This window comes from Cebidichthys violaceus, unplaced genomic scaffold (assembly GCF_023349555.1).
Source record: "Cebidichthys violaceus isolate CVI_PGR_0920_01 unplaced genomic scaffold, fCebVio1.0.p SCAF_49, whole genome shotgun sequence".
Lineage (NCBI taxonomy): Eukaryota > Metazoa > Chordata > Actinopteri > Perciformes > Stichaeidae > Cebidichthys > Cebidichthys violaceus.
In genome coordinates, this window is record NW_027176694.1 from 1,947,894 (window position 1) to 1,972,972 (window position 25,079).

The 25,079-nt window shown below is 42.7% G+C and overlaps 1 protein-coding gene across 1 annotated transcript; it reads right to left on the bottom strand.

The window, feature by feature from the left end:
- Positions 1 to 14,595: 14,595 nt before the first annotated feature.
- On the bottom strand, positions 14,596 to 21,382 carry has2 (hyaluronan synthase 2). Its single transcript, XM_068730081.1, has 3 exons — positions 20,756 to 21,382; positions 18,489 to 18,590; positions 14,596 to 18,382 (listed from the first exon to the last, which is right to left on the bottom strand). The coding sequence occupies exons 1-3, from the start codon at positions 21,380 to 21,382 to the stop codon at positions 17,453 to 17,455; spliced, it is 1,659 nt and encodes a 552-aa protein (XP_068586182.1). The 3' UTR covers positions 14,596 to 17,452.
- Between the last annotated feature and the right edge of the window lie 3,697 nt (positions 21,383 to 25,079).

A 25,079-nucleotide genomic window follows, 5' to 3' on the forward strand; every position in this document is an offset into this window, starting at 1 on the left:
CTGGGATCTGAGATCTTACGGTCTCTCTTGATCAACTGTGTGCAAGTCATTTTTACAAAGGGACGGGTGGATTGCCTTTTTCTTTTTCTAAAACCTTTCTGAATTAAACATTAAGAAGTGAGATCAAAGCTTTTTACATGTCAGCAGTCAATTCAATTAAAGTAAAGGAGCATTAAGAGTGGATATTGTTTTTGCAGGACAATGACGAAACCTGTTTCTGCCCTTGTGTTGTTGTAGAGAACACATTGTGCGGCGAGCAAAGCAGCACAACAAGTGTTGGAGACGGTAACCTCTCGTCCATTTGGCCCTAAGAAACTGTCAGCGTCAGCGCTTCGCTGTGGCAGAAATTTGAAACTGAAGTCATTACATGCTCCTTTAAAACCTTTTTGACCCTGAAGGAAGACAGAAACATTGGATTAAATAGAGACGGGATGTGATGGATTGCTTAATCTGGACTCAAAACACAATACTAACATCGTAAAGTTAATCAGCCTTTGTTTTTGTAGCACAGTTTTGGATTTCTGAAAAGTATTTCCACCAGGCATCATATAAAAACACGAGTATTTATTTGATTCATAACCAGTTAAAAGTTCCTTGTCGTAATTTGAAATAAATAGTAAGAAAGGAGCACCTTGAGCGACACTCGTTTCACACTATGTGCACTCGGTTGGTGGCGTTTAGGTGGTGTACAGTATTACAGTAAGAGTAAAACGTTCAGATTGAGCGGAGATAACGGAAGCAGCTGCATCGACCTCCTCCGACTTCCTCCTCATGCATTCACAGACGGAATATTCCAGACAGAGTTTCCAGGGTAGCAGGCTTCTTGAGAGGAGCAGGTCCTCTGTGGGACTATCAGTGTGAGTAGACACACAGATCTGCACTGACAGTCTCTGTCCCAGTGGTTCTGGTGCACCGAGATTCTCTTTCAGACCCTGAAAGACGTCCAAAAGGAGGCTGAACTCATTCAGTGGATGCTTGGGTGGCCTGGAACTGTGGAAAACGTTGTCTAAATGACGAATGAATATTAAAATAAAATGCAACCAGGACAGTCTCAGGTCTTTACAAGTCGTCAGTAGCTCATAGTTTTCGTCTTTCTTTATTTGCCGACTACCACGATACCTGCCATTCCTTAACACTGTCTTCTCAAATACAGCAGAGAACACAGCGTTAATCTCTCATCTTTGGAAACATGTGGGGAAACATGTGGGTATGAAGACCTTTTCCTGTCTGCGTGCTTGGCCACTACGCAGTGGTCTCCCAGCCATGTATTTACAGTGAACTTAATGGACCAACCACTGGACCATCAAAGCGTCGAGCTGAGGAAATTTGCAGTTGGGTGATAATTCTCTGTGGGTTTCGTGTCCACCAGCGACCCCTTTCCACATTACACGTGGTCATTTGATGGTTAGCATGAGAAAAAAGCGTGGCGCTTTAACCTGTTCGTGAGACATAACTTTGACATTAATGGTTCTTAAGTCTTGATCTAATCAAATAAAGTGAGATCAGATAGCCGCTCCGGCTTCTTTCTTCAAAGTGCATAATCTACCATGTGACACAAATGTCTCGGGTTTGAATCCAGCTCACCGCTGTGATGTACAGCGTGCTCACCGAACAGCTCCCATTCATTCCCCACTCCTTCATATTGTCATGTCTTAAAGGAGAGACGTCATAAAAAAGGGAATATTTTAACAGGCCAGACTTGTGGCTTGAACCCAGTGAGTTGGGGGAGCATGCCACGGTGTTTTATGATAGATGTAAACGCTCAGCGGGGTCTTGTTCTGTGTGCATGTGTGTGTGTGTGTGTGTGTGTGTGTGTGTGTGTGTGTGTGTGTGTGTGCGTGTGTGCGTGTGTGAGTGTGACAAATTCGGTTCAGTAGCCTCGTAGAGATCACAGGCCTGCGCTCACTCTCTTTCTTTCTCTCTCAATCGGATTATTTTGCTCTGTTTCCGATTTTCTGTCATTCGTCCCCACACAGCCCCCCCCCCCCCCCCCCCCCGCTCTGTGTTCTGAGTGCGTGGGTGAGAGGGTGTTACAACCTATACTCGTCTGCTGTGAGAAGATGAGAGAAGAAAACGTCCTGTCCTACTGGAAGGGGTGGGTCTGAAGTCTTTTCTGATGTCACACACATGCTGGTGGAGTTACAGCTGACGAGCATTCGAATGCGTACATACGCACACACGCACACACGCACACGCACACACACACACACACACACACACACACACACACACACACACACACACACACACACACAAACACAAAGGTTGACGAGCACTTTTAGTCCTTCAGGAACCAGGAAGTCCCCTTGTTGTTCATGAAACATCTGGAGCACAGAATCCCTGAGTCCCGGGTTCCCCTGGCAACACTAAATCAACAGCTAGACCACTGCCTGCCCTAAACATGTGTATGTGTGTGTGTGTGTGTGTGTGTGTGTGTGTGTGTGTGTGTGTGTGTGTGTGTGTGTGTGTGTGTGTGAGTGAGAGAGAGAGAGAGAGATGGGAAATAGGTTTCATCTTTGTTAATGTGTGTGCTATGTGGTGTGTAGCCTGGTTGTGTGTATGTGTATCTGTGTGTGCAACCGTTCAGTTTAGCCAGTCAAGATTTTCGTTAATTGACAAAGCTCATATTGAATTTACAGCCTCAGACACTTTTTTGCTGATCAAACAGAAAACGTGATCACAAGTGAATAATACAGTCTTACTTTTTCAAGTAGTTCTTGGGTGTCGGTGTTAAACCGCAGGGACCCAAATATAAGCAACTTTGTTGCGCAAAGACCCTTTTAAAGGAAAAAAAAGATGAGTTTCCACGATTCTCCTGTGTACAGTGACAGGCCAAATGAGGCATGTCTGACCTATATGGAAGCACACAGTCTGAGGTTGTTTCTCTGCAGTGTGACCCCAGCCTTCCCTTTCCAACCTTCCTGTGAGGGAACTGCCAAACCGGTTCTATTATTCTTAATACTCCTCTTAATTCACACATACCTTTCTGGACGTTTGAATAGTTTATAAGCCAGATTCCAATGTGTTGGGATACCAATATTCAATATTGGTGAATCTGATAGGAATCTTCAATATTTATTAGATTCACATTTACTGAAGTGTTGTTGACCTCACAGCCTCATCCTCTCAGCCCGGTGTGTCTGACTCATTTCCTTTCATCCTTTCCAAAAGATGGGAGTCACAATGACACGAGCCACACCACAGAGACGTCCGAGCGCCAGCATTCACGTGATGCATTGTTTAGATTCCGACCGTGCTGTTAAATCTCATCGATATGATATCACGGTTTGAGTCGCTGCTTCATCTGATCTCATTTAAAGGTTCCTTATCTCTCTGACAACTGAAAGCAAGGGTGTCTGTACTGAGAACAAACAGAAGGCGTGTTATTAGTGTGGCCATGTAAGCATTCCAACGAGGGATTTTTTTGACATGCTGTATATTGTCTGTGTTGACTTTTACCTCCCTGGAGAGATCAAAGTCAGTATGTGAGCATTACTTCTACTGGAGATGAAGTAATTCCACGTTGCCATTTGTGACGTGTGTGACGACGAAAAAATGATGACATGAGACGTCATCACTTCCTGATCACTGATACAGGTCAGCCTAGCCTCGGATTTTAAACCTAATTTGATGTAATTAGAAACGTAAAGTCAATTATGCATAACTGCGCCAACTAGGAGTAATTCTTCTGTGATAATTCTGCCAGCTTTACTTGAGTGATGACGATGTGTTTCCCCTGTTTTTCAGAGCTAACGGAGAAACCTGAAGTATTACTGTTGGCTTTTCCCTGGGTGTGAAGAGAAAGTATTGTTTGAAAGACATTAAAATAACAGCGCTATCATCTCGTTTTTCCTTGAATTATTCCTAACGGGTATAAGCTAAGTAGTGTTTATGTGTGTGTGTGTGTGTGTGTGTGTGTGTGTGTGTGTGTGTGTGTGTGTGTGTGTGTGTGTGTGTGTGCGTGTGTGAGACAAAGAGAGAAAGAGATGTTGGGAGAACATTCATAAATTCGGTTGTGGCATGGTTACAGCACGTCCTCTTCTCAAAACCGAGGGCCAAATCAGCACATTCATCTTACAAAGCTTTGCTTGGCGAACAACATCAACTTAACAGCTACTCATCATCCAATGTGCACACACACACACACACACACACACACACAAAAGAACAGCCCTGGTTGAGTTCCTGTTTCAAAATCTAGCACATAATTTAAGCCACATCTCAGCTAGCCTGGCTAAAGCAACACGTCTAAAGCTCACTCATTTTTATGCATCTCATTCATTTAATTCGTACAAAGATTATTGTATTTGTTTTGTATGTCTATTTCTTGGCTTGGACCAGTCATTTCGAGTCTCCACTGGTTGCCTCGCAACTGGTCATGGCCAAGAAATATTTTGGCACATAAGCCCTCGTAAAACAGCTCATTGCCATTTTTACACTTTGCATTTTGCATAGATTAAACTAACATGTGCTGGTGGGCAGATTTTGTTTCCATTGGACAGAATCAGACTCGCCGTGTCCCTCTGCTTCCAGTCTTTGTGCTATGCCGAGTTAACCATACTTAACACATGTGAGTGGTATCACTTGTTTCATCTAACTCAAGGTTAGAAGGTGAATGAGCGTAAAGGCCCACACATTTTGATAAAAATATAAAAGACAATACGAGTACGAACGTAAGGAGTGGATTCTGGTATGCATAGCTTTGTCAATGTTGAAAGAAGAGGATGTGGCATGTGTTCAGATTGTAAAGACCTCTGAGGCAAAATTTGTGATTTGTGATTTTGGGCTGTACATAATAAATGGAATTGAATTGAATTGAACTTACTATCTCATAATTATGAGGAACGAAGTCATTATTTTGAGAAGATTTCTCATTATAATGACTTACAGGATCTTTATTCTTTCATCACAGTGGCGGAAATGGGCTTCCATAAATTACTCATGACAAAAACAACAGTTTGAAAACAGTCTGCTGTGAGAAGATGAGAGAAGAAAACGTCCTGTCCTACTAGAAGGGGTGGGTCTGAAGTCTTTTCTGATGTTTGAACAGTTTGAACAGCATTCTGGGAAATATGTAAAAGCAGCAGAAGGAAGGGGCTTAGAATGAATCATGTTAAAATACTTTTGTACCACCAAAGCCGCTGCACCTTGAGGGAAACCGATCTGCTCCACATGTTCATCATCTGAACAAGGACCACAAGCCAGGCAAATCATTTGGGCCTTAACCTGCTGTGGGTACATATTGTAAGTCACATGCTCATGTTACAATCAAGCCAAGTCCTTCTACCCCCCCCCCCCCCCCCCCCCGCTTTGAAGACATCAACCGCATCTGTATCTGGTGAAGGGCCAGCTTCCGTTCGGAGTGAATACATTTCTCGTTTAGATGATCCTTGTGATTTCTATTTGAGCCGCTATTAAAACCGTCTGTCGGCTCCCAAAGTAAAAGGAGCTTCTTCAGATCTGTGACTTGACCTCAAGAGGAAGGGCTTGAAAGAGAGCAGGGGGCTCAGAGGAGAGCGGAGTGTGTTCACACAGGAGCTATCAGAGTGGTTTGTGACTCTCAATGTCTTGATAAGAGGTCAATTTGTGAACCTCACTGTATTCACACATAAAGTAGTTTCTGTTCTTTCTAAGGAATCAATAAATACATTTTTAGTGTAAGATATGATCATCCTCTATTAGTCCAGTTACAGCAGCAAAGGGCAACCCATAATAAGTATTTGAAACAGTTTCTTTGAAGGAATTCAACACTGAAAATTCAAAATCAATATTTATGCAGCTGTCACTAGTAATCACAGATATTGTCTGTTGTATCAAGTTTATAGACAGTTTTGAACTTAACTACCTTCTCCAATAAGTTGATTTTCAAATGTAGGATCCAAATTGCTTCATTCAATAAGCTCCTTTGATTATTTGCTTTCATTTTAGCAGTATTGTTTGTTCAGAGCACATGAACTTGAGTTATTTGTTTCTTTGTTTGTGTGTGTGTGTGGTGTGTGTATGTGTGTGTGTGTGTGTGTGTGTGTGTGTGTGTGTGTGTGTGTGTGTGTGTGTGTGTGTGTGTGTGTGTGTGTGTGTGTGTGAATAACTATTTCCAATGTCAAGAAGGAAAGAAACCCTACTGTGAATGTCATTATTTGACTTTCTCTTTTATTGTTGATTCAGCTCAGGATCAGAGTTATTGTGTGTGTGTGTGTGTGTGTGTGTGTGTGTGTGTGTGTGTGTGTGTGTGTGTGTGTGTGTGTGTGTGTGTGGAAGTCAAAGTTGTGTTGTTGCTCCTGACCTGCATCAAGCGGAGCAAAGTCTGCTCGTCTGAATTGTGTTCTCCGTCTGTTGTCAAGATGTGCGTGCTCCGTGCTCCCTGCATCTCGGGACTTTCTCAACAGTCTGCATTGTTTTCTGCTATAATAATGGTTTCACTGTTTATCCCATGTGGGGATAAAGGCCACTCCACCTGATTACTCTCTATTATCATGGACAGCATTAGAGAAATGCTGCACTGGTTAATGGTTTTTACTGTGGATGTCAGGCAGACTTTTTGTATTTGCAGTGGAAAAAATGATTCAAATACCCCAGTATTGTCCAAGAGAACAAACAAACACACAAGTGAAAGTTAAACATTTTTCTACTGAGAGACAAAATCCTTTCCCACATATGCTCTCTGCTCCACATTGTGCTTCATGTTTGCATTGAGGATTTTTTTTTTTCTTCTTTTCACTGTACGTCCACGCAGTCCTCAAACTGTCGTCATCTTCATCACCATCCAGAACCCGAAGTGGTCATCGAGCGAACATAAGGAGACCCTCCCTTACAAGAGCCAGCGCTCCTTTAATCATCTTCCACTGGGAGAGGTCAAATTTACTCAGCTTTATCAAATTAGAGTCTGTGCAATGTGCACTGTGGGATTCGGGTGGCGTGTGCCTGTGCCTTTGTGCCTGTGTGTGTGTGTGTGTGTGTGTGTGTGTGTGTGTCTGTGTGTGTGTCTGTGTGTGTGTGTGTGTGTGTGTGTGTGTGTGTGTGTGTGTGTGTGTGAGAGCGACAGACAGCGACAGACAGCGACAGAGAGAGAAACAGACAAACAGCAAACAAGAGACACAAATTGAGATACAGGGAGAGAAAAAGACACATGTGACCTGTTACAGTAGGGGAGACTGGATGTACTCTACGAACTGATTACCATGACCCCCCCCCCCCCCCCCCCCCCCCCCCCCAGTGTCACTGCTCACTGTGGCCCTAATTCTGCAAAATGAGGTGATTAATATACAAATATATATTATTTTCCACCTTCTTCAGAGACCTTTTCTCTACATGTAGTTTGATTGGCGTCTACAGTTGGGACCATTATAAAAACCATGTAATGTAATTTGATATGAAGCCAATGCAATAAGCCACAGTGAGTTCTCAAATGGATAAATTAGATTTAGTGAATTTCTTAAATTTTATTACGTTAGATCTAATTATTATCCCAAGATGCGTCCTAATTTAATCTTTGCGTATTGTTTTAAATTGCGCTGAATGAAAGCAAAAGACACCAAAAGGAGACAAGTCAAAGTCCCTGTGATCCGTCTGAACAGAAGGTCTGCAAAGGAACACAAATAAACTGAATCGTGTTCATTATGAAGATTCCCAACACACACTCTGATCCACAAAATCACAATTCAGAAACATTACTCATCACTCTCCCATAGGCTCAGTTAAGAGAGACTGACACACACACACACACACACACACACACACACACACACACACACACACACACACACACACACACACACACACACACACACACACACACACACTCTTTGTGCTCCATCCTCCCAGCTGTGAACTCCTCTCCAGGCATTAAAGCATTATCTTATTTCCCCCTCACAATGGGACTCAAACTACAGCTGGAGATCTCTCTCTCTCTCTCTCTCTCTCTCTCTCTCTCTCTCATCTCTCTCTCTCTCTCTCTCTCTCTCTCTTTCACATATTGAGTGAGTGCACACACCATACAGAACACATACACAGAGATTTATAACACATACGTATGCTGCAGTGACCGTTACTTGCTTCCGGGTGGTCTTTTGTGATGCCCGCTGTCAGTGGCTGGAAGTGCATTTACTTTTTAGTTCAAGTACAGTACTTGAATACAGTTCTGAGGTACTTGTACTTCACCCCAACCACTAGCACAACCAATAGTTGTAAAATGTGTCCCACCTCGACCAGCTATCAGTACCAGTAAAATGCTATGTATGCATTGGTGCATCAGAGTTAACATTCTAATAATGTAAAGGTAAAGTTATATAAATGTAAAATTATATTTAAGCACATTTCTGTTATTAGAACATCAATCATTTTAATTTAGGGTTAAATTACTCTATCAAAGATCAAACTTTTAAAGGAAAATAACAAAGACAAATATCATCAAACACAAGGTATTACATGAACTTTGTTCAAAGCTATTTTTGTCCTCTTTCTGCATCACTAATGTCCCCGTCGTTGTCCCGTGCATTGAGCTACATCCAAGAGCTCCTCATTGACGGCCAGGTCTGCCTTCAGCCTCTAAACACTGATAGATGTATATGATGTGTTGTCTGTGCTTTCATCAACAGCTGATGAAAAAGACAAGTACCTGCCACATGAAATGACGTCGCGGGCCGGATCCGGCCTTGAGTTTGACATGTCTGGCCCAGAGGTACCTTGCAGTGTGTTTACTGGCAGTTGCCTTAGCTGTTAGCCAAACACAGCGCTATCTGTAACAGCGCAGAGCAATGGCTGGGGGGCAACCCAAAATATAATGCAGTTTGCTAAACTGCTTAACTGTCCAACGGCGAGACAATCCGTGGACAGAAACACACATGCACACCCACTAACTCACGCATGTACTGACTCACAGATGCACACGCGTGACCGATCTCCTAATCGTCATTGCAGAGATAAAAAATAAATATTTCAGTCAAAGGGGCATTTTTCTGTATCATCCACAGGGGGGTTTGACTGCGGGACTTTGACTAATAAAGGAGCATTTCTATTATTTAGGGTATTGTTCTGAGTAACTCTACTATATGTTGAGTGGTTATAGCAGTCATACTCACTTCTAATTGTTATAAGAACATATTAATTCCCAGGTGAATTGTAGAGATGAATGTGTTGAATGTGTGATGAGTGATATCTCGTCTCAGTGATAGAGCAAAGACATCAGAACTTAAGGCAAAGCACGCTCTACATCACCTGACCTGAGAGCAAATAGAGCGTCTGCTGAGCTGTGGGTGGTCAGCTATTTGGCCGTAAGGCACCAGACGTCTGGACTCTACCAACGTCACTCACTAAAGCCCCACTTAGCAGCTCCAGTTTTACCAGAGACAGACTGACACCTCCATCAAATATTATATATGATAAACAGCATCTTCTGGTTTCATTTTTGTATTTGTCCTCAGTAAACTACTACTGCGATAGTTAGGCCTCAAACATTTGTTGCATGCCGTGCAAAAAGAGAAGGGTTTGACTATCATCAATGACTGCTTTAATTCTCTCTGAGGCATTAGGACACATGGGAGTTTTTAAAAACAATTAAAGCCCTGAATGAGGTTCATTATGTAGTTAGAGGGTTCAAAGGAGAGGAAAAGGAAGAGAAAGGTGATATTGAGGTGGAAGAGGAGGAGGAGAAAGAAAAAGAGGGGATACGAGTTGAAAGACGAAGAGCAGAAAGAAATGCAGTAGAAGAGGAAGAATCACGGCGGCGGAGGCTCTACTTAAATTGTCAGAATTAAAGTGTCTTTACCCCCAAACACAGTGAGGAACTCCACAGGGCAGGGGATGTATGGAATGCATCAAATCGTGAAAAACACACCACCCTGACATGTCAATTAACCAAGACCCCAAGACCCCAAGACCCCAAGACCCCAAGACCCCAGGGCCAGTTACCGCCATAAGCTGATCACAAATCCACGGTTGGCTCTGAAAATCATGTTTATAAAGGAGCTAAACAGCTGGGAGCTTGGACAACTGAGAAGTATGAACAAATGTTTATGAGTAAAGAAAACAAGAAACCAGGAAACGTTCAAGGGATGCTGGCAGCGATGTGGTCCTATCTGTAGCTGTAGCAGACTTAAACCATCCAATCCACTCATGCAAGGTACAGATACAACTTCAGCAAATCGTTTTTTCATGCATCTTTTAATGCGTTTATTCAAGAACATTGGGTTTTCTATACCAATAGTGATCACATGTGGTCCGATGCCACGTTATCTTTCTTTCCACCTCCATGTCACGCTCCCTTTATGAAGAATTGAACTGTTTTAAAATGAAATCTGATCCCAATAATTAAAACTCCAGAGAACTCTGTAGGGTATTAATTGCACAAACTCAGTCAGGCAGCAACACGAGGCATAAACTTACACATATTGTAACTCTTGTAGCCAAATGTGTGGTCAGTTTGCCTTTCAATTTCACAGCCTCCTGTTTAACTAAACCTCTGGTGCAGAAAACTAAAGGCTGCCGTCGCTTCTTTTTCCAAGCAGCGCCTTTAATCTAACTCGAGTGAGAAGTCTTTCTGGTCTTTCTAGCCTAAAATTACCCATCTGTGTACTGTATAATTTACAGATTCTCTTTCGCACGTGTTGGCTACATCATGGAGGATGTATGTTTATAGATTTGTGACATCATACTGCGCATAATGCAAATCCAGTATTTGGGAAAGTACCTACAAATTCACCTATGAACTAACATTCTTCATTCATTCTACATCAATGTTACTGGCAATCTGTGAGTAAATGTAGCATCATAGACGACATGTCATGTCATGGAGCTAATGAGATAAGAGTCTGTGGTTTCGTACATTATTTTAAATATTTATTCTATCGTCTTAAAAGAGCTCACTGGCAGCTCTCACCAGGTTCCACATATGCAAATGTAAGCTTTTACTTATGTAAGCTTCACCACTGGTGCAATGCTGTTCCTGATCCAGTGCTGTTATTGAGCAGATCGTGTTGGAATGATTTGATGGTCCTATTGTCCCAGATGGCCTAGAGGTCTGGACTCCCGGTTTTTGCCTAGGTGGTCTCAGTTTCCGGTGTGGGAACACTTTTTACAAATCTCCACCATTAATTTGTTCATTAATTAATGTCAAATTTGCTTCTTGATTGAAAACTTTAGGTCATTGAAGAAGTGCATTTACCAGTAATGAATATTTGTAAATTGACCTGCTCTCTGTTTCCTCCTCCTTTGACATTTTTAGTTGTTCCTCTGTTCCTCTGGTGGTGATCGGTGTCAATTTCCACTGGACCGTCTCCGCCCCTGACCAACACAAGGAAGAAGAAGAAGAGAGAGAGGAAGAGGAAGAGGAGTGTCTATTTGCACCCTGTTGGGAGTATTCAGTTTTGTACACCAAGTCAAATATGCTTCTTACTTTAACAATGTTAGCAAGCTGAAGGACCAGGAGTCCTCCCGCTAGTCCATCGGAGACAGCGTGTGACAGTTCATTGCATTCACATCGCTCAAAGGTGCAGAAAATCCATTTGAGGTGATTCACTTCAGGGTCTTCACCCTTCCCTAAAAAAGTCCCAGAACTCTAATGTGGTTATGGGGCAAAGAGAAAGAATATGTAGCGAACAGTAAATACTTGGGCGGATTTCCTGGCTGAGTTTTGAACAAAATATTCCCAGTAGACCATCTATAGCAACAGGATATGGAGACCCGGAATTACTTCTAAATCATTCGACAAGCCGCTCAAGACAGCTCAAGACCAGAATATTTGTAAAGTCAAAAGCCAGAAAGTGCATCCATCCAAAGTTTTCTCTCTCAGGATTGATGGAGGTGAAGTTAAGAATATTCTTCCCTCGGTGGGATCCTCTTTTTCTCTCTGGTTGTTTCTGCTCATCAGTGCTGAAGATGGTCCAGAGAAGAAGGATGCTGACAAGCAACAAGGAGACTTCAGGTACATTTGTGTGTAAGGATTTTTTTTTTTAACAAAGTTTTAAAAAATGAATGAACTGTGATGACACATTTTTTTTTTTATAGACGTGAGGAAATGCAAATTACATATGAAGAGATGAATGGTCTCTATTCTGTCAAGGTTAGTGTTGAATTTAATCCACACACGCAAGTCTGAAGATCTTTTACTCTTTTATTCATCAAGGTACAATTGGTCATAACTTGTTTTTCATCAACCAGTAACTGCAGCTCACCAGCCAACACGCAGCCTGCTATCGCTCAACTATAATGCTCAGGTAATTCAGAAACAGCAGTATGTGCAAAAACAGCGTTACGGATCAAATGTGCACAGTCATATCAGCGATGGGAGTCGTGTCTTTTTGATTTGATGATTTTTAGGGGTTTGCAAAGAGTACCTAAGAAAAACACATGTCTAAATTCCAAGTATGTGCTCTCAGATGCAGAACTGTTAACCTTCCGATGGTTCAACTCACACACAACACATTAGACATAGCATCGCCACATGGGGCTTGTGAAGTCAACAGAACTTTACATCAGCCAAGTCGTGCAAAGTTTAAGACCCTGTGGTGCAATCTGCCCCGGTGAAGTGCACTTGTTGCAGTATTAAAGTATAGGGTTATGGTAAGGGTTTAGGGGAACGGGCAGGGTTAGGGGTAGGTTTATACAGTGGGAAAGAATAGGCAGGGATGTTGCAAAGCCCTAAGAAAAGTGGCGACCAGCTGAGAGGGACAAGCAGGGTATGAATCGGTCAGCTGCTGGAGACAGTTGGCCAGTAGGGAGCCATTAGCTTGGAAGCAACAGTGCTAAGCAGTGCTGTAATGTATTTGGCAGAGACGGAGCAGCGATGGCGTTGACTACTGACGCACTAAGAGAAAAGCCTGGCCGCTTCTGCTGCGCTGCCGCTCTGCCCACATGTGCTGTTCTACTCTGCAGGAACGAGAATTACTGCACCGAGAGACACAGAAACAGAGAAAGAAAAAAACGTAAGGGAGTTTGTAAAAGAGCGTTATATCTCGTGACGTGTGGGAGTTGAGGCTGGGTAGAGAAAAGTTTAATTATTGTCAGCTGTGGGAAAGGAACAGTGGTAAGTTGTGGTTGAGGCACTGAGAAATTATTATATTTAGTGCACTTTGTACACAGGGGCAGATGGCAAAACAACTACCTGTTTTAAATGTACGCAAGATTAAAGGCAAATATATAAATAATTGATGGCTTGAGCATCTTTGTAGAAATCCTCCTCCTGGGTGGACAGATGGATGTAATTTATTATCTCTGGTAAACCCTGGAGTCGAGGGAACCACAGGGTTCCTCCAGGGTTCCTTCAGGGGGTGAAAGTAGTCCTGAGTTAACTTTTGTTCGTCCACGGAAATGTCCACATGGTAAGCTGTTGTAAGTAGGAGTTATTTCATATTGGCAACAATATTCTATAAATCCCCACGGCCTATTATTTCATTCATTCTATCTTTTTTATGTCATTAAAGGATATAACTGTGTGTGTGTGTGTGTGTGTGTGTGTGTGTAGCAAGTAAATAAGTTTACTTTTGCCCTGACAACCGTCCACCCTTTGATATACTGCTGGAATAAGGAACCTTGCACATTTTTCTGGCCACAAGTAATTTCCATTCAGCCAAATCACTGTGATCACTGTGTCCCAACTGTGTGCTTGCCTATAAATTTGTGTCCATTACTTTACGCATTTGTATTCCCTCTTGTAACCCTTTAGTTTCGGTTGCACACACCTATTGTAGCACACAAAAACACAGCTAGTGTTTCCTCTGTAGATCCAAAGCCATGCTTGGAATCGCCGTCTGGGAATTCCGACAAAATTCAGATGGACTGACTCATCTTTAGACTGCACGCTTTCTCACAACTCACTTATTTACAAATGATAGACTATTCTTTCACTCTAAGATTAAAAACGGAACGGTGTATCCATTATATGGTAGTTTGCCTAAACGCTGGTGCTGGACATAAGAGTTGTCCATCTAACCTAATAATTGAGCAAACATCTCCAAATTCCCATAAGTCTCTGAACAGCATGTCAGGGAAAATCCTGTGATACACAGGAAGTGTTGTTGTGTGTTGTTGTCATTGTGTGAACGGTGATGACCCTGGCTACTATCCAGACAAAAGCAACCAACTGCAGAAACTCAAATCAACAGAAAGCCAACGACATGATAAAATGACAGTAATGGCCATAAAGCGATGTACAAATACTGCTTGATATAATAGGTCTTCTGTTTGTCCAAATAAACTAAAAAAAGCACTGTAAGAAGAGCAGTGTCTTGCTTTGACTTTGACCAGATGGAGGAAGCCAATGAGAGAAAGGGCTCCAAGTATGAAGAGCTGGTGGAGGAGTGTTGCTGCCAGCGGTGGCAAGTGTTTAGCATCCTGGGAATGACAGAGGGTATGAAAAGAAAAGCCATCAGGAGTGCCAGTGAGGCGGTGGAAAGATGCTCTAGATGGCTTTGGATCAATCGAAGCGAGCCTCAGAATGCTTCTGGGATACTGGTCAAATCTGGTGAGGTTGTCTGACCACAAACACCCAGTGACCCCAGGTTACATCCCTGACCATGTGTCCCAGTGCATCCCAAGATCCATCAAAGAGATGAGGACAAAATGAGACACAAAAACTCCAACACCAGCAAATTAAATCAAAAGTTTTTTTTTATTTGGCACAACACAAAAGTGCTTTACGATAACACTGTCCATGACTAGTCTGGCATGAAAACAAGCTCATGGTTCAATTGTTTTGTCTCATTCGTTAAACCTCAGAATAAAACTTCTCCTTATAGGTCTATTAAAATGTCCCTCCGTTTTTCACCTCACAACTTCAAAACACATAATTTGCAGATAGTAAAATTTTTGTGCAAATGTTTCGGATGAAAGTTTTCAGTCTGCTTCGGCTTTAGTGTTTGTTGAATTAGGAGCTGAACACAGTGAGACTCCATGTAGTTTCAACACTACAAAGAACTTGAAGCCCAGCAATTCATTAATTTAAAATAAGCTCTAAATGTTGTTACTGTTTTCTGCAGTGTAGACAAATAGAACCGTTGGGGTTTTACATGTATAGTAGAGGACATCGTACTAATTGCAGAACCCTATAAACCACAGAATGATCTTACATAAATATGTTGGTAAGCAAAAAGTACAAAAACACAGGTTCATCACTTCTCTTGAAATCAATAACTTATCTCTACAAATTGCATTTTATTGTTGTTATTGCAGACAAACCCCCCCCCCCCCCCTCCCAAGCTCATAATTTCACATTGTTTGGTCAGATACACAAGTCATTTTCAGAACAGTTGAAAGCACAACAAATACATTTTCCCATTCTTTTTTTTTCTTTTTTTTCTTCATAAAAAAAAAAAATGAGTGAAAATAAAGAATCTTTGGTAGCTAAGCAAAAAAATAGAATAAAAATGTCTATATATAAAATGCATTGAAATAAAAAAAGTAAGGCTACAGCAAAGGGCTGACAAGGCAGAGAAATCCAGCTTTGACTTAATAAGGAAATGTCTATAAAAAAAGGACACTTTTATATCTGATATCACAAAAAGATCATAAATTACTTGAGACCTTCAGAATGCATCAGTCTTTGGACGGCATCCTAATGCCTTGATGCAATGCAAAGAGAACCACTGAGGTATTTCATCTTGATTACGTCGAGCGTCACGCTGGACGACGGGAGGGACATAAAAGTGCATAAGAATTAAACTCATGTCTGCTCCCGGTCTACAGCAAACACTGGACTCCTGTTCCAAAATTCTGTTCCCTTGCATCAAGTGCCCTTGTTCACATTCCTGTCATCGTGTCGTTCTTTTCTCCTATTCGGTGCATTAAGGTATTCCTCTCACATGTGCTCCTTCCCTTGCAGCTCATTCAACAGAATACAATGAAGCAGAGGGGTCTAGCCACACTGTCTTCCATACAGTACGCGAGGAGAAGAAGGGAGCAAGGACACATGGGAGGAAAGAATCACTAAATCTTTGGATTGGAACATGGCCACCGTGTCTACTTGGTGGTTTTCATTCAACTTGGTAGAAAGAAATACATCAACAATAATAGTGTTAAAACCATTTTGCAACATACACTCATCATTCATATATATATATATATATATATATATATATATATATATATATATATATATATATGAAAAAACAAAAGTCGTTGTTTCTGTAAAAATAAAACAGTCACAGCAGCAATGATACACCGTCTCTCTTCTGGTCACATGTTCACCACGTCACCTGATCCGGTGGAGATTATATCTACCAATCAGGGATCAGTTTGAGATTCTTCACTTTGTAAACGTTGAGAAAAAAAACTGCATTCGCGTGATATGGGAATAACGACAAGACTTGTAAGTGTGCGGACATTTCGATTGGATCTTGTACCTTTTCACATTCAACATACATGCACCGCAGCGAGTGCTGTGTTTCATTTCAAACAGCAAATCAAGAATTGTAACGTCAAGCCTGCATGAAATACCTGCGCACTACGGTTGATATGGATTAAAAATTGCCTTAAATGATACAAAAACATCTTTTATTGAAATAGATAAATACATTTATAATGCGTGAAGACTGTAAGGAAGTATCTTTCCCACATGAGTGCAACACAAGAAAGACAGACCAGCATTTTATTGTAGAGCCTTTTAGCCTTTTTGATTCTTTAGCTCTCCCTAATGCTTTGCCCTCAGAGCTAATACCTTTGAACTTGTGGCATCTGTAAATGCACGCATCAGAACTTCCTGTGCATTTTTTCTGCTCGCTTTCAATGCTATAGTGGCTAACCGCTCCTATTCATGAGATCCACACAGATTGCAATGACATTAGTAGTGATGGCAGTAGCCTATCTCAGCACCTTTTAGAGTTAAGAATGTAATCACTGACAGAGGAGACTGTAGGTTTTAGTTTGACTTGAACTTGAAGATATGTTGTTTGGCTTGTCCTTGGTGGGGCCAATATGCAGAGCTTTTTTCGAGTTTGCATGCACAAACAATTCTTGGAGACGCAACGATGCTCTGGAGGTAAAATATTTGTACCGGTCGAGTTAAACCCCAATGGGTGGAGACACAAAAATCCACAGTTTCTTTGGCTGAGTTGCAAATGTTAGACTGAAGCCCAGTGAAAATGACATGAGTAAGAGGTAGCTAATGTTACAAAGCCTATCACTCTTTCTGCCAACTGCAAGATATTTAATCTCGCCATACTGAGTAATCAAGTTTAGCTAGTTTTACAGTCGCTAGATGTTTTTTTTAAAAAAAAGAAGCTAATTAGCTAGCATGCTGTTCCAAGATCATGAATGCTATTGTCACGAATGAACAGAGAGAGAAAAAAGCAGCCCCTGTCATTTATATGTTTTGCCATTCAAGTTTGAAAAAAATATCCCTGGTTCTTTGCCCATTTTGGTTGAACTCAAGCAATTTTGCCTCCAGAGCTGCTCCGCATCGGAAAAACATTTGCATAACAACACGGTGTGAGTGCAAACAACCATAACATAAGAGTTCTGTAAGTCATACATCCAGCACCATGTCGTAGTGTGTTTCCTTCTTCCTCTTCCCACACTTATTTATCAGCACTGTGTACAAAGTCAACAGGACGACCCAGTAGCTGGCATAGACGACTGCCCCTATGACCAGAACAATCTTTTCTGATTCAGGAAAGGGCTTTCTAGTCTGCAGGATCACTGTATAGATAATCCCGATGAAGAGGATAGTGAACCAAACTGATATGGGAATCAGACCAATGAAGTTCACCACCACCGTTTTCCTCCCCGACGTCCCCCATCCGGCCTTGTTGATCGTTGCTATTGCGAACATCTTGGCCGGCAACAGGCTCGACATGTACAGTACGGAGTAGAACGACATGAACACCATGACAATGTTGCCTCTGAGGCAGCTGGCAAACGAGGCCTTGATCAGCGCCACCGCCTGCACAATGAGCAGAAACAGTAGAATATTCCAGAGCCTTCCTTGGTAAAAGAGTTGGATGGCAGTGGCGATGAGGAAGAACGGGAAGAAGCCCGTGATCACGGCCTCGTAAGTCATCCACAGATGGTGCTTGTGGAACCACAGAGAGTTGTATAGCCACTCTCTGAAATAGGACTTACTCCATCGAGTTTGTTGATTGAGCCACCGCAGGTATGTGATCGGCGTCTCGGTGAGGCACTTTGATCGAGCTGTATATTTGGTTGCGTACCCGAGGCTTAGAACTCTGTTAGTGAGATGGCGGTCATCCCCAAAACTGCAGTGGGATCCCATGAAAGTCTGGTTGTACCAGTCCTCGATGAACTCGTGCAGGAGGGAGTTCCGGTACATTCCCAAAGGCCCGCTGATGCACTGCACGCAACCAAAGTAGGACTGGCAGGCCCGCTCAATGTTGAAGGCCATCCAGTACCGCACACTGCTCAGGAAGGAGATCCAGGACTCGTACTTGTTCAGGATCTAGGGAGGAATCGATAGGCAAAAAGTTTGAGGTTTAACATAAAAAAATGTAAATGTTATGACATGTCACTTTCAAGGAATAAGAAATTGGCGTTTTATCACCCACCTGTACATCTCCTCCAACGCCCCCCACCATGGGGTCTTCCTCGAGAACCTTCACCATCTCCACCGATGATGCCGGGTCCAACATAGTGTCTGAGTCACACACCTGAGTAAAACCCACAAAATAAACAGTGAATTAGCTGCGTTTTCAGGTCAAAGGTCATCTGTTTCTGTCATATAAAGAGGCGCTCAGCTTGGAGAGTTTTTCCTTGTCTGAATTATGTTATAGATAGAGGTTGTAGACGGCAGCCATGTAACTAAAAGTGTTTGTTTTTAGCCACTGGCTCTGATTGTTAAGTGTCTGGCCTTTTGGAAAGATTCTCGCTCAAGATAAAGTCTTGTTATGAAATCTTGCGAGGTTACGTGTTGCCAGAAGCCAAAGGGTGAAACATGAGCGCCAACTGCAGAACGCGTAGCTTAGCGTTATCTCAAATGTCTTCAATGCCATGGCCGAATATTTCGATGATTCCCATAATGTGGATGAGGTCGTTGAATTCGATGGCCGCCCATTTTGATTTCAGCCGGAGTAAACGGAGCTGCAGCGAGGCCTCAAAGCTCAGGAGACTGGTGGTGTTCATGTGGCTGCTGTGACCCTATACCACAGAAGAAGAACGCTGTAAAGAGTGGGACCTGTTGCTGCTCGATAATCACATTTCACAACCATACTACCGGTCGGGCAAGACATTTTTATTTCTCTATAGAGTCCTTTTCATAGACACAATCTGAGCCTGTCTGTGGCAGAAAACGAGCACTTTTAGTGGATTTTAAGTCACATTGAAGCTGCTCGGCAACTCGTTTTGCAGCTGTTGGTTACAGCGTTATCCCTCAATAGTGGACCAATAATGTTATCCCTCCGAAGTGTCATATAGACACAAAAACATGGGAAAAAGGATTCCAGGTTGAAAAATACCGAAGTTACCCTTTAAGTCAGAATAGCAATATGGCCGGTGGATAAAACCCTGCAGCAAAGAGTAACTGCTGTCTTCCTGATCCTGTTTTATCTCTCCCCGTTCTCTTCTATAAATGGTAATGGTTCCCTCCCTAACGAAATCAGGTGATGAAAACCAACCTACTCGATCCCCATTAACAAAACACATCTGTTACAGGCCGAGACTGATGATAGTAAAAAGGCATGCAACGCTGTCCCTCCTTTGTTGAAGAGTACTGGCATGATTACTGGCAGAGTTGCAAAGAGTTCTTTTGAAATCTCTGATAAACAACAGTTTTCTGGCAGGCTGCGTCCAGCTGCAGCTGTTACACGGCATCATATTGAAACATGTTGAAGATTGAAGTCCCCTTTTGTGTGATGCAAACTCATTAAAATCATTCTAATGTTATTAAAGTTAAGATAGCTCTGTTCAGTTTAGCTCAGTGCTTAAGATGTATTTTTCTAACTCCACCAGCTGAATATTGCTGAACAATATGATGAAGTGACTCTTTGTGTTTTGGCCAAACTATGGAAGATACATAGATTGCTCTGTTGTTTGTTTTTACAGGATAAAGACAGGTTTCCTGGTACTTCATCAGGTTGTGTGTTGCATAGCTTGGCACTGTGGATCATGCTTTTTGCTCCCGCTTATATATTTTCAGCCACATCCCCACACAATGTTTGCATTATTAGACTGCATGAGCCAGCCAAACACTCTTGGGAACTGTCTTTTCCAAAGATATCATTCAAGCGTCATTAACATACATAGTCTTACTCAAGTTAAACTTGAAGTTATTTGACATTGTTTGCCAAGGAAATACCGAATGAAACCTTTTTGACACCGTTTTGGGCCCTGGCTCTGAATATCACTCATGTAGATGATGTAACACTCAGCTCTGTCAAACAGATCTGTTATTACACTTAGACATAAGCTACCGCTGCCCCTCTTCGCGCTACACTTCACGACACGATGCCTGCACACAGCCACCGGCCATCTACAGTGAAAGCAACACAAAAGACTCTTTGTGGACCCCGTGTTTGGTTTGGCAGCGCACCCCCACCCTCTCTCCAGCCATCTCTTCCTCCGTTTCTCTCTCTCGTCCCTTTCAGCTCACACTGATGTCAGCTGTCCTACATCTACAAACATATACACACACTGAATGTTTTATCTGCGATATGTTGTTGTCAAATTTGCACCATTTACGATCCTTTCACCCGCCAATTATTTTTTGTCTCTCCCATATTTTGTGCATCTTTTACAGTCAATCTAGTAATTCCCACTCTTCCCCTTTCACCATTGTTCTATCACCATTGTTCTATCCATTTCTATTTGAGTGACTTACCTGCACATAGTCTATGCTTCGCCCCAGTGCTTTGAAGGCTGTGTACATGACCTCTCTCTTCCCTCCCCACTTCTGCATGATGCACACACACTTGTTGTTGAGGACCGTCCTGGTGACGTGCTGAAGGCTCTCGGCGTAGGCCTCATCCGTCTCGTCGGGCCCTCTGCTGTGAAAGTTACTCCGCCACACGAACGTGGCCGATTTGTCCCATCCCATGATCTCTTTGAAAATATCCATCATGTACAGGTCATCGTCCGTGTTCCCGTCGATCACCATGATCACCTTGATCCCCGGGTACGTCAGCCTCTTCACCGACACCAGGCATTTCCTCAGGTAGTTCGGGTCCTCTTGGTACGCCGCAATGCACAGCGCCAAGGACTTGTTCAGTTTGATCGGCGTCTCCAAGGACCGCCGCATGTTTCGGTGTTCTAAGAGCGCGAAGAGGCTCTGGATAACGAGGTGGACCACCAAGATGGCGCCATAGAGGCCGAAGGACAGGTGATTGCGAGCCGTGGTGAAGAACTGGTAGCCCATGATGTAGGCCGTGGAGATGCCCACCAGGAGGGACACGCCGAACATGGTGGTGCCGAATATCCGCAGGTAGGTGAGGACTCTCTGACACTTCATCTAGGGACAGAACGCGGAGAAAAGGGTTAGCCCAAAAGTAGCGCAAAAATGACTGGATTTATTAGTATCAATTACAAGTGGGACACTTTTATTCCCTTTAAATACAACAAGAAAGTGACTTCCTGCTTTCATCAAATGTCCATTCTGTGACTTAGAGAGGGAAAATTAAACATTTATGTTTAAAGTGATCTATTTATGGAAAACACTGACTTCCATACCATCAGTAGAATGTATTAAGCTTTGATAAAATACAGCTCTTCTATGGAACACACATAGAGGAGCTGTTTGATTATGTTTGATTATAACAAACCCAGGTAGAGAAAGCAGTAAAGTTTCTCCTCCTTTATCTACTCCCTCCATCCCCCTCGCCTTCCCTCTACCCCTCACCAAAATCCCCGTCTAAATGTCAGACAGTTGTGACTGGCCGATTGTCCCGACTCTCCGTTGGTGTGGCAGATTTCTTGACCTAATTAAGCATCAAGCAGACCACCCCTGCCAGACGTCTGAGTGCTCTCTAAATGACCCGGGAGAAACTATTATGATCATTTATTTTTCTTGTGGTACAAAAAGATTTTCAGACAAGGAACTCTGACCTAGACCGGGACAGATCACCCTGTGTGTTTTTTGATGTGGGGATTCATGGAAGAACGTTCCGTGCTTTTGTGTACCTAAACCCTGAGCGACGTGAGCCGCGCTGCTCAAAAGTCGTCTGCTCAGAATCCTGAAGTTTGTTTCCAGCCCTCATTATGTTGCTACCGCCATCTGTTTGGCAGAGCAGCGGAGACCCACTCAGCGTGGCTCAGCTCGGCTCAACGCAGAGCGGACCACCCTGTGATGTCATCTGTTTATATCTCCGTGGGAAGAAGGAGACAAGAGCTTTTCAGATTTTTGCTAGTGCTGCACGTGGGCTTCTTCCCCTCTGCGACTCCCCATAGAAAGTACAACAAGGGCATCACTTCTCTGACTACGTAGATACAGAGATGTGGATGAACAGGGAAGAGATGGAGGGTGGGACATTATATTGCTTTTAACATCATGAAGGACATTTTTGTTTTGCATATCAACGGGAGTATTTCTCTTCAGCCACTGAGTCAGCGGGGCGCCCCTCTGGGACATCACTTTGACACTTTGAGCTGTATTTTAATTCAAAGTATTTAAACTCTGTTTTTGCTGCCCCAGCTTTGGTGCCTTACAAATCTAAAATGTGTATTATCGCACATTTCATCATCACACATCGTGACGTGTAAGTTACACATGTAAGTTTAGTCAAGACAAAGCAAAGAATGTAAATGAGCACGAGCAATAAAGTCATCAAAAGCACAGCGGTGTCTGGGAGTTGGCAAGAGTTCTTCGCACCATCTAAACGCAGAGAGACAGATGGGAGGGAGGGGAGGGAGGGGAGGGAGGGGAGTCGCAGACAGAGAGAGACAGAGAGTGGAAAACAGAAACGATAGTAACGGGGAGAGGGGCAGAGGAAGACGTCTAGAAAGACTGCAAAAGAAAAACAAAGCGAGAGACACTCGGAGAGTAGCAGAGGAATACTCACACACACACACACACACACACACACACACCCCTTGGCTCAGACATAATGCCTTGTTCATCTGATCGTTGGATGAGAAGGCCACAGCCAGTGTAGCAGGCCTCCTCTGGCACGTGGCAAGGCTCTTAACGTCAGCCGCTCATTTACAAGACCCCTGACACACACACACACACACACACACACACACACACACACATACACACAAATGCACCTATAAAAGCTTATTACACCAGGGAAGAGAGAGAGAGAGAGAGAAAGAGAGAAGCAGAGAGAGAGGGGGAGGGGGGGTCTGTAAAAATACACATTTTTAATTGCGTTAAGAGTGCGTTTCACCTTCGACCTCCTTTAGTTTGGTCACGTACTGCACGTGTGTAGAATGTTTTACAACTATATAAGGTAGCGCAGAACAAACTCTCCCTGCATCAACTTTGAATGAACACAGTCGCCACTTAGGAGAAAACATGTTTTGACCTAAATGTGCAAAATATAAGGATCTGATGGTTTGTGAATGTTTGGATGATGTATTATATTGTAAAATATAAAAGATGTTATTATGGCAGGAAGTCATCGCAAATCTTTGGATACATCCAGGGCCTAACAGACACATTTACACTTACTGTTTCTAGTTCACCTAACCTGCATGTGTTGTACGGTTGGAAATTAGAGAAGTTGGAGGAAACCGCTGCAGAGACATGAAGAACATGCATTCCTCACACAGCGTTTGGTGCTTTATGACTGCTTGTTTATTTATGATCCGCGCTTTACGGACATGAAACGCTCTCTCTGGTTCAAACTTTTCCGTTCTAATTCGAAAGCAAACTGTGACATTCGATTCACGTCACGATCCAGGGATGTAAAGCTTCGGCTCCTTTCTCATTGCAGACCTACAGACGTTTTTCCCAACAAAAAAAAATGGTCACTTGCTGCTTTTGCTCTTGATAGCATCTCATACTCTCTCCCAGGCTTGTGATCCAATGCAGAGGTTAGGACCAACAATTAGCTCAGACTGCAGGAAGATTAACTGCAGACTACAAAAACAGTCATGATGGTCGTCCAAACTTGGCCCCTGCCCCTGAGACACAAAGGCTCTAATCCGAGGGGTATCTGTGACGGTATCATTGACACATGTGGATGTTGTCACTTAGGAGTAGCGCGTACGCGCTCCTACGCATGTCTGCATATGACGTTTGTGTGTGCGAGTCGAAGGTGTCAACAGCACATATGGATGATATCAGCCTAGCTTTCTGTTTGTTTTTGTATCTCGGCACACGTAAGTGATAGGACTCCATCACTTTCTGTGTGTGTGTGTGTGTGTGTGTGTGTGTGTGTGTGTGTGTGTGTGTGCCCAGCCCTACGGTGACCTTGGGTTAGCAGAGTCACTCTAATGTCATTAACAGTCTCCCGAGTGTGATTCCCACTGGCTCTGTCTCCAAGATAACTTTACTAAAAGATGAAGTCTTGCATGGATGGAGAGGAGATGGGATAGCAGAGAGATGAACTGATGAATGAATGAATGAGTTGTCTCGCTTCTGGTGAAAACTCTATTTGGCTCTGTTTGAATAAACATTAACAACAATAAAAACAATACAGAGATTTTCTTATGAGTGGCAGCAGCCTTGATGTTTGAACAATTTTCACTGGTTTGAATACCTGGACTGGTGCCTATAGACACCATTGAGCAAGGCACTGAACCCTGTTGTCTCACACAACCCAATTGTGTGTCACTGACATTGAGTTGAGTATCAGATTAAGCATGTTCCTTGTGTGTACATGGTGAACTCTGTGACCTATTTAAGTTTTTCTTTAGTATAATTAAGTGATTTAGTGTGGACATGAAAATCACCATATGCTGTAGTAACCCTTTCTTTATGTGATGCAGGAGTGGATAGATGTCAGATATATATATATATAAATATATATATATATAAATATATATATATATATATATATATATATATATATATATATATATATATATATATATATATATATATATATATATATATGTGGCTTGTCTGGGTAAATGTGAATGCCATTAAGTCTCGCCATTGGTGCTGAACGCTGGCCGTGTGTGTGTGTGTGTGTGTGTGTGTGTGTGTGTGTGTGTGTGTGTGCGCGCGCAAATATGTGAGCTAAGCATAAAATGTACAGATT

Bases quoted from the DNA above. Each gene is read 5' to 3' on its own strand.
- has2 (XM_068730081.1), bottom strand. From the start codon at position 21,382: ATGAAGTGTCAGAGAGTCCTCACCTACCTGCGGATATTCGGCACCACC. The intron at 18,591-20,755 runs GTAAGTCACTCA...GGTTTTACTCAG, and splicing joins GAAGCATAGACTATGTGCAG to GTGTGTGACTCAGACACTAT. The intron at 18,383-18,488 runs GTGGGTGATAAA...ATTCCTCCCTAG, and splicing joins GCGTTGGAGGAGATGTACAG to ATCCTGAACAAGTACGAGTC.